Source organism: Silurus meridionalis, chromosome 2, assembly GCF_014805685.1.
Source record: "Silurus meridionalis isolate SWU-2019-XX chromosome 2, ASM1480568v1, whole genome shotgun sequence".
In the NCBI taxonomy this organism is placed as follows: Eukaryota; Metazoa; Chordata; class Actinopteri; order Siluriformes; family Siluridae; genus Silurus; species Silurus meridionalis.
Window position 1 is genome coordinate 19,260,812 of NC_060885.1, and position 10,774 is coordinate 19,271,585.

General features: G+C 37.2%; 1 protein-coding gene across 1 annotated transcript; it reads right to left on the minus strand.

The window, feature by feature from the left end:
* Window positions 1-77: 77 nt before the first annotated feature.
* Window positions 78-5,151, minus strand: LOC124397761 (creatine kinase, testis isozyme-like). The gene is made up of 9 exons (XM_046867514.1): window positions 5,005-5,151; window positions 4,688-4,760; window positions 3,402-3,589; window positions 2,989-3,143; window positions 2,216-2,348; window positions 1,484-1,655; window positions 805-928; window positions 504-693; window positions 78-390 (listed from the first exon to the last, which is right to left on the minus strand). Exons 2-9 carry the CDS (start codon window positions 4,696-4,698, stop codon window positions 212-214), a joined length of 1,152 nt encoding a protein of 383 aa, XP_046723470.1. The 5' UTR covers window positions 4,699-4,760; window positions 5,005-5,151; the 3' UTR covers window positions 78-211.
* Window positions 5,152-10,774: the final 5,623 nt, after the last annotated feature.

A 10,774-nucleotide genomic window follows, 5' to 3' on the forward strand; every position in this document is an offset into this window, starting at 1 on the left:
AATCCAGAGAACACAGTAGGTGTATTTATTTGAGGCTTAAACAGCTATTAATATTTAAGACAAGCAGCAGACAGATGTGAACTGGTAGAATGTTTAATTTTTATCACCATATTACAGGAGTCTAAATTTTTACTTCATCTCAGGAGTGAGATGTCACAGGGGGATGAAAAGGACCATCTTGGATGAGTGAGGTAGAAGACTATTGCTGGATTTACTTCTGAACAGGCATGAGTTCATTAATGGTTTGACCCCTCTCCAAATGCTTCTCCATCTCGATCAACAGCTTGACTCCATCTACCACCATCTGAACAAGTTCCACCTCAGAGAAGCCCAGCCGGTCAGCATTAGAGATGTCAAACACACCCCCCACTGCAGCAGTGTCCACACCACCTGTCGTGTTGATTACATTTGTCTTAGTGCCAGAGCCATCAGCCTCCTGTTCACTACAATCGCCTACAGAGGGCAGCACTGGGTGCTTCAGACATTCTGTAACATTTTCTTACCTGTTCCACGCTTCTGCAGGCGTAACCTCTTCAGTGCCTCCTCAAAATTTTTGTGCTTACTCAGATGGGGGAGTTTGACGTGCACACCTGCACGCAGCCCTGTACCCAGGTTGGATGGGCAGGTGAGGATGTAGCCCAAATGTTCATTCCACATGAATGAATGGCCCTTGTTTTTGAACAGCTCCTCAATCTGAAAGGGTACAAGTCAGTAAGCAGCAGTTATTTACAGGACAGTTTACTAGACTTAATTACTCCTTAACTACTTTAACTGTGTGGAATTTCATTCTTGAATCTTGATTACTTTGGTGAGGCCTGTGCAGAAACGGTTAAACACTTCCTTCATGTTGCCACCTTTCTGCATGGAGATGACACGCAAGTGATCCTCCTCATTCACCCACACAAGGAATGTCTTGTTTTCATTGTGCCTGAAAAACAATAAACGTAAATGGAATCACCTGGCCCCAAGATCTACAAACCAACTTTCATAGAAATTTCTAAAGTCATCAAAAGCGACTGGCTTCATTTTGATCATTAATGTAGTGTGAATACCAAGTTCTCTGAACAGTTCACATTCATGGTAGTGACATTTAAGTTTCTGAAGTGATACCTGAGTATTTTTTATAGAACCATTAATATCCAGAAATATAAACTAGAACTGGTATTACCACTAGCTAAAAAAAATCACCTAGTGGCAAAATCCAAATACTTTTAATAATTTAATAAGCGTATCTGCTTCCCATCAGTCTACTAGTTAAAATAATTAAATAATAAATAAAGTTGGATTAGATGTAAATAGCATTTTGTGGCCCACTGATTAAACAAAGAATAATCACACTAGTCTAAACTGTACATACTCAGTACAAAAATATAGAATTAAATACAAATTGGAGGCAGATATGTTTATAAAACATGTTTTGTGTGTGTTTGTTTTGAAAATACTACCTTCAGATGTAATAGCAACTCAGCCTAAATGCACTTACCATATACCCCTGGCATCTGGCCAATCACGAGCCATTTCAGAGGCCAACAGCAGGGGTGAAACAGGCTTGTCAAACAGGAAGTGGTCATCAATCAGCTGCTGCTGTTCTTCTTCGGTCATATTATTCAGAGCATAATATTTCCCTTTTAGATCTCCATCCAGGGCACCTAAAGCTAAAAAACAAATAGATAAAAAAGATAGAATAAATAGACGATTAAATAATTAGAGCCAAATCAAATTAATTTAGTTCTAGCATTTATCACCACTTGACAACCCTACACACAAAATCACAAAAATAAATGGAAAACATTAAAAAATAAAATAAAATAAATCAACCACTAACCTCTGGGGTGGAAATGAGGTAAGACTGGTTCACCCTTGCCAGTTTTGAAAATAAGATGTCTGACATAATTGTGCAATGAGTATGAAAGTGTTGCATACATACTATGAGTCGCTAATTCAGATAGTCATTGTGGAAAGAACGAGTGAAGTAAAACTTTAAAATGCACTTGGATTAGTTCCACTATCTCACATTTAATTCTTACAAATTTGCTATAACCTCAAAGTTCTGTAATCATATTTTGCACCCCTATACCCATCCCCTAATGTACAAGCAAATGTGCAGCAAATAAGAATGAAAAAAAAAAACACAATTATTTAAATAACTAAAACTAGATTAAAACTAATTGTTCTAAAAACCTCCTCTAGATGGAGCCATACTTCAGAACTTTACCTTCCACTGAGAGTTTTTCAACTGCTCTTCTCTCACCACGACTGCAGTGTGGTGGCAGGCAAAAACCACGGATGCTCCTGCCTGTTCGCACACGAGAACTCAGCACATAGTTGGGATCCAGATCATCCCCACCCTTTAGAAAAAATTGTTAACAAGTGAATACAACCACAACTCAAAAGGTAAAGTCTTTAACTCGAGAGAGCACTAGTGATGGGAAGATCGTATCATTTTAGTGACTTGGATCTTTGAATATTTGTTAATTTAAATGTAATTTAGATCATGTCCCTTGGATCAGAAATAAATAAAATGTTGCATTTTCATTAAGCAGATCCCCCAACACGTCTAAATACACAAAGACTGACTATAATTCCAATAATGAAATATTACAATACGGCTAAGGACAAATTATAATAAACAGAAGAGTAGCTCACCTTTCATATTTTCTGGATCATTGGTTCTTTTGTCATGTGATTCCCATAACGATTGTTACAATATTGTCAAGATTCTGAGTTAAGTCTTGTGATAAAACAACGAACAACTCGAACCAGAGGATTCATGAAATAAACTACTCCATTCTGTTTCCTGTACATAACCTACAAAGATTTTATGATGCTTTGCTCATGCGCGTCCAGTAGAAAATTAACAAATCACTTTGAGAATATACGTTCTTCTGAGTCACATTACAAAGACTCGTTTAAAATGAACAAATGGTTCATTAACGACCCACCCATCCCTAGAGTGCACACATTTCAGGAGCTGGCACATAACAGTACCTTGAGGTTGGCTGGGTTCAGATCAGTTTTATGTTTATCAGTGGGTTTGTATCCACCATGACGGTCCTGAATGATGGGGTCTAGCAGCTCCTTAAACACCTCGTAGGTCTCCTCATCTCCCGCCACACAGCCCACAGTCATAATGAAGGGGTGACCTAGAATGCAGACATGGCAAGTCAGCTCTACATGCAAATAGACAAGCGTCAATAAAGAAACCAGAGTACACAAGGGTTAACATGCAATAAATTATTTGTAACTAAAAATCTTTTTCTTAAACTAATTTAATTCAATTTAAATTTAATTTAATTTATTCACTGCAAAAGACTTGACTACAAAGTTTTTTCAGTCCTGAAGTCTGTTTCAAATTTTATTGCAAGAACAGCATATTTATTCTAGTGTGAGTGTTCTTTTACCAGGATTATCTACACCAGTCTGAATGACTTTATCTATGGTGAAACCGCTGGCAGTGGAACGCCCACGAAGCTTCTTGTACATTTCCAAAGTAAGAACTTTAGACATATGGTTGTTGTGCTGGCTGAGGTCTGGGTACTCATCTTCAGCAGAGAATTCCCCATTGGCAGGAGTGGCCATTTGTTGATTGCTACACAAACACAAGACAGTAACATAGATCTGTGATTTGTAAACATTTTCTTTTACATTATCAATACTCTAATGCTTTTGGAGAGCAATGAGAAAAGGCGATCTTTTTTTAAATTCAGCAAGTTCAAAGTACAGAGAGGTCACAGGTCGGAGCCCATACAAAAACCTGTTAGTGTTTCCACACAAACCGAAAAATACAATTGTCCAAACAAGAATATATATATATATATATATATATATATATATATATATATATATATATATATATATATATATATATATATATTTTTTTTTTAATAATAGTCAAACATTTGCTGCTATAAAAATTAAATGCACATTACTAGAATATAGCCTATTAGTCATTTGTTAAAATTTCAGTTTGGCTCATTCATTAAAAAAGAAATCCCACAAAAGCAGCGAGATACAGTGGGATAAATGATCTACACAGATCAAGTTTTAAACATAAATAAATCATCTGAGTTTTTGCGAAGAAATGACAAAAACATAAAAATAAATGCTACCTAAAAACCCAGTAGGTATATAATATCTGAATTTTCATGCTTATGGACACGGAAATGTATTAACCGTTCATCTCTAGTTTTTACAGTGAATCCAAATAGCATCAATTAATTCATAAATATTTAAAATTACTAACAATTAGTTACTTTACAGCCAATAATACAAAAAATCTTAAAAAATACTGGAGAATGCATTGATGCAGAGCTCTCAGGATCGTGAATCCGGAACCAAATGTGAGTCAGGGTGATCGATGATTTGTTTTCTGTATTTGTTTTCTGTATTCAGGTTGGAGAAAATATAACTACACTTATAACAATTAATAGTTTAATCATGTGGATCATTGGGACTGGTGTCTATATTTAATTTGCAGGATAAATTTACAGTTTAACATGTGAATTCTTCTGAAAAAAAAATGTGAACAAACATTAGTTGCTCACTAGCTACAAGTTGCTGAATCACCGCTACAGTGACCATGCTGAAGTAAAAAAAATATATATTTCAAATTAAGTTTTATTTAGAGATAATTTTTACAATACAATGACAGTTTTTGTATAGTTTTTTGTATATTGTAAATACTTACATGTTGCCCATTTTTAGTGTTGTTTAAGTCTTCACTCGATGGATTTGGTTCACAGAGTAAACAGAGGGTGAACCTGTGGAGATTCAATAAGGAAAATACAAATACAATACACACACACACACACACACAACACACACACACACACACACATATACATACACATCAGCAATGTTTTAATTAAGGGGTCCAGTAATTACACGTTATTATTAACGATCATTAAAGTGACGATCATTAAAGTGACATTAACGTGTAATTACTGGACCCCTTAAATCAGACATTGAGGCACCAACTTTTCACTCAGAACATTAAACATGTACCTGAAGTACTGTATCCAGAAGTGTATTATGATCCGGTTGAGATCGAGTGTCTATTCGAGAGTAGCAATAATAAAGAATTTACGGAGTGTGAATTCCAACAAGTTCCTTCCTTAGTAGAAACGCTGGAATGAGTTTTTCATACGACGTGGACGACGTTTATCGGGTTGGAGCGTCACACGCTGCTTAAAGCGTCCTCTATTCGGGCCGTTGCTATGGTAACCTGGGAGGTTATTAGTGCGCGTTGCATTAGGCGGTAATAATGTAAGTCTATGCTAATAATAAATCACATTTCTAACCGAATCCTGTTCAATTGTAGGAAGTTTTAAGGAAATTTTAAAAGAAAATGTACGTTTATAAATGATGTACTACAACTTTAAATAAGATCTGGAGATAATACCGTGAGAACAGTGATTTGGAAACGAGGAAAATAACAGTCTATTATGGATTTGTGAGAGAGAGAGAGAGAGAGAGAGAGAGAGAGAGAGAGAGATATGCAGTATTTAATCCACTGTTGATAATGTATGAGTGTCACCTCCTCCCGATGATCAATAAACCAAGTGATGTCCCGAGCCAAGTGTTGAACCAGGTGATGTCCCGATCTATAAACCAGGTGATGTCTCGAGCTCCTTGTCGGTGTCTGAACTGCAATGGTGAGAAACCGATCGGCAGAACAAAGCCACGAAAAGCCACGATCGCGTGCAGGATAAGAACAGTGAAACTATAACACCACGCGTTACAAAACTAGTTCTTCCATCATAACTTATCGCATACATAATTTTTCACACGTTTTGTTACACATAGTTTCTATTAGCTTATTGATTTTCAAGTCATTACACAAATTTTGAGAAAAGTAAAGGCAAAGTCACTCTAAAAATCAGTGGATAGAATAAGTAAGAAGAAAGTGAGAGCAACAATTAAGAGGATTTTAACAGAATTTTGGAAGGTGAGAAGAAGCCTGAGGAAAGGAGAAGAAGTGTGCTGGTACTGATCTTTAAGCATAAGGGAGATGTGCACGCCTGCAGTAAATACAAGGGAATTAAGTTGATCAGTCACACTATGAAGTTATGGGAAAGAGTAGTGGAAGCCGGGCTGAAAGAAGAAGTGACCATCTGTGAGCAACAGTATGGTTTCATGCCGAGGAAGAGCACCACAGACGCATTATTTGCTTTGAGAGTGTTGATGAATTATAGAGAAGGTCAGAAGTAGTTGCAGCGTGTGTTTGTGGATTTAGAGAAAGCATATGACAGAGTGCCGAGAGAGGAGTTGTGGTATTGTATGAGGCAGTCAGGTGTGTCAGAGAAGTATGTGAGGGTGATGCAGGCCATGTGTGAGGACAGTGTGACAGCAGCGAAGTGTGCAGTAGGAACAACAGACTGGTTCAAGGTGGAGGTTGTACTGCATCAAGGATCGGCTCTGAACCCTTTTCTGTTTGCAGTGGTGATGGACAGGTTGACAGATGAGGTTAAACAGGAGTCTCCATGGACTTTGATGTTTGCAGATGATATTGTGATTTGTGGTGAGAGTAGGGAGCAGGTGGAAAGGAGCCTGGAGAGGTGGAGGAATAACCAAAGGTGAAGGAATGTGCTGGAAAGAATTTTGACATGTGCAGAGGAGATACATGAGGTATATTGGTAGAAGAATACTGAGGATGGAGCAACCAGGAAGGAGGAAAAGGGGAAGGCTAAAAAGTAGGTACATGGATGTGGTAAAGTAAGACATGCAGGTAAATGGTTGGAAAGATTCAGATGTGGAGGACAGAGTAGTATGGAGAAACATAATTTAAAATGTACCAAGGTTTAGAGTGAGTTTGCCTTTATTTTTTTCAAAAACTGTACAGTAAAATGACTTGAAATTTAATAGAATAATAGAAAGGCATACTCTTAAAAATACATATTTAAATCATTTTGCAAACCTCTAAAAGAACATGTTTTATGAATGTTTGAATTAGGACATGATTAATAATGCACTGATGTTAGGAGTGATTTGCCTTTAATTTTTCTGAAAAACTGTACTGTGAAATGACTTGATATTGACCAAATTTGGTGACCCTGCTGTAAGTTTGTTACTGTACATAAGACCCAAATATTTTTCAGGACATAATTCATAGAGGGTTAGGCATCACTACAGTGAATATGGAGAACATTGAAATAATTGCATGTGAAATAGAGGGAGGATTTTGATAACCTGTATTTGTGCCTTATCAAATATGGTGACCCTGCGGCAAGTCTGTTACAGTTCACTTTTCAGGATATAAGAGAGAGAGAGGGTTAGGCATCACTGGAATGAATATATATATAAAGTCACACACACTTTCATATATATATATATATATATATATATATATATATATATATATATATATATATATATATATATATATATATACAATTAACAGTCTAAAGCATCCGCATCTGACTATATTTCATTAGCCTTAATTAAAAAATAACATTCAGGGTGGTTAAAAAAAGCAGTCATGAAAATAGAGAAGGCAAAAGCATTTAAATAGCTTTGTTTTTTTAAGTACTTTGAATGAGTCTTTTATAAACAGTTCATGGCGCATGCAACTGTGTCTTTGCAGCACGACGGCAATGGTCTCCACGCGCGTTCACTGTAACATGCACGGCGCTAGGCGCGTTCTCGCAACAACATTTAATGAACAGTGGACGCCGATGTTTATATTTAAGCTGTTTGCGTAGCGAAATTCTCTAGACGAACTTCTCTATCTATTTTAAGCTGCATTTTAGCAACAGCGCTGTCTATGGTCACAACATACAATGGTCACAGAATCTGGTGTAACACCGGTCTTATCATTTTATTTTGTTCTATTTATCTGCCACACCTTAAAGGCCGGTCCGTGAAAATATTGTCTGACAATAAACCGGTCCGTGAAAATATTGTCTGACATTAAACCGGTCCGTGGTGCAAAGAAAGGTTGGGGACCACAGTATGTGCAACATGTGCAATTTAAAGTATTACAGTTTATCACATATAGTGAGTACATGTACTGAACAGAGTAAAGTTCTGTAGTAGCGTAGCCTATGTGTGGTTTCTGTACTGAGGGGTGGAGGTTGATGGTTCTACCGGGGTGCAGAGTTCAGCATGGAAGCAGCTGTGAACCTGCTTGTCTGGGTCCAGAGGCTCCTGTAGAGTCTACAGGCAGGATGAGTGAAGTCCTTTGTGTGAGCCTTCTTGACAGTGCTGGAGCTGTTTTTTGTCCAGGTGAGGTCCTCGGAGATGTGGATCCCCAGGAATTTGAAGCTGGTGACCACCGGTCTTTTGTAATTTCTCCTACCTGAAGTCTACGTTGAGCTTATTTGTCTTCTTGGTGTTGAGCAGCAGGTTGTTGTCAGTGCACCATGCCCTGAATAATATATTGTATGTACAAAAAGGTTTACATAACAATTAGACAAATTACACATCAATCCACAATCATAAACAATACATATTACATTTAAATACCTGGAAAGTAAAATAATAGAAAAAAAAAAGGTGGAAAAAGGTGTAAAAATACACATTTTTATGAAATGAACAACATTCAACAAATAATCTACTTTTTAGTTAAAATATCAGCAGAACTTACTGAGTTACTCTGCTTGTCTGTGTTATTTATATTTAAATGTAATTATAGAAATATTTCAATACACAAACAGTTAAAACTTACTATGAGCACACTTAGATTTAAATTTTAATGTTTTTAAATATACACACATATACACTTACATATAACAATAACATTTTTGGAAAGTAAAATATTAGAAAAAAAATTATCAAAAGGAAAACAAGGTGTAAAAATGCACCAATTAATTCAGCAAATAGTCTATATTTAGTTTAAAATATTTACAAAACTAAAAACTTCTGTTTATGCTACTCTGCTTATCTGTGTTTGTTATATTACCATTCAATTATAGAAATAGTTCAATACATTGACATCATTAATACTCTTACTATTAGCTGTCGCATCTCCCTAGTTCCAGCTACCAAGCATCGATGACAACACTTAAAGCTCCTGGTTATGTTCAAGCACATCCATTTGTGCCTTTTCCCTCAGCTGTCTACTCACCTCATCCAAGCCCAGAGCTCCGCTGTGCTGCAGACACTTCAAGACAAGTATCAAGAGAGGGTATGCTGAGAACTTTTGAGGGCCAAAATGGTTATGAGCTTTTGTGTGGCTCGGATGTAGACCGTCTTTTGAGCAAACTGCCACCAGCTTGACAGTTGTGTTGAATACTGCATAAGTCATGGTATTTTCCAGACGGGTACCGACAAGACCTATACACTGCCTGATTTCTCAGACTGGCTCCAGATCAAGACCAAAGCGAAACATATCTCTAGCTGAGCCGCGGCTATGTTCCAGAGCTAGAGGAGCACCTTATCCTAAAGAGCATCCAAGGCCAGTACTCCTGACATGTGAGAGTATAGCTAAAACACCTGAGCTGACAGCCCCTAAATACAGCTTAAATACTGTCTAGTGTTACGTACTAGGAAAGCAGCAAATACAGGCATGGAGTCATGAACCCGTTTCAACCATTTATCTGAAACCCATTTGAGGAAAGTTTACAACTCACTACAGTTTTTTTTAGATCTTAGACAAAACAAAAACAAAAAGGTTCACATTCAAATCACCCCCGAAACTTATTAACATTACCAGTAGTCTGTTGATACATCTCACTGTCCTTTTGGCACGGCCATGTCGACTATCCTACCGCACATGCATGCACGTAGTGTCTCTGTCACTGTTTCAAAATGGTAATGACGCGAAAAATCCTGGAAAACATCCCAAAAAAGAAAATATGGTATCCACTCCCGAGAAAGTCCACGATATCTGTGCAACGAAAGGGATCCAAAAAGTGAGAAGATATATAGTCCAACCATGTCCCTCGCGACAATGAAGTGCATCCCAAGCTTGTCCGTAATTCCACCGAAAACGCGCTTCCCCAAAGTTCTTCTCCGCGAATTCACGCTTTATCGCGTGTGATCAAGAATGAACCAATCACAAAGCATGCTGAGATGATCACTAGCCATTTGACCGTATCCGAACTCGTTGACCTGCTCATGAACTCTTTTCTATGTTTCTTCCTTTTCTCTGCTCTCCATGCAAACGAAGCATAAGAGGATTAAACATTGATAATATCTTTATCACTGTATATTACCTATCGTTATGTTATTGCCATGTACTTAATTAGACAAATAGATGACCTTATGACAAAATAAAATACAGAATCAAATCAAAATAAAATAATTCAATAGAAAAACAAAACGTAAATGTGGGTTCATCACACTAGCCATACTGTCCACATTGTGACAACAGGGATCACTACCTCAACGTTTGTGAGACGTTCAAGAAGTTGACTACTGCCCAGATAGTAGCTTGGATTAAAGATGGTAAATGCTGCTGGAGATGTGGACAACCTTAACCGTAACAGCCTTAAACGTCAATGTACTTTTGTTCTTTATGATTCCATCAATGACACTATTGTTGTAAAATCGACTCTATCTGTAGAATCAACGGGTTTTGCTTCCAGAAGATAACATTATATATGACTGGACCACAAATGCATTTCCATACATCCCACTTCTCCACCCATTGTCTGCTCAACATCTGTGCCTAATTTGGGGCCCTTATACATACAATGGTGGCACCAAAATGTCTAGGTACAGACACACACATAACAAAGTTACAACATTTCATACTCATGGCACATTCCTGTACGCATACACATTAAAAGAACATTTTAATAGAAGATACAAAGACATTTTGCATATGCATATT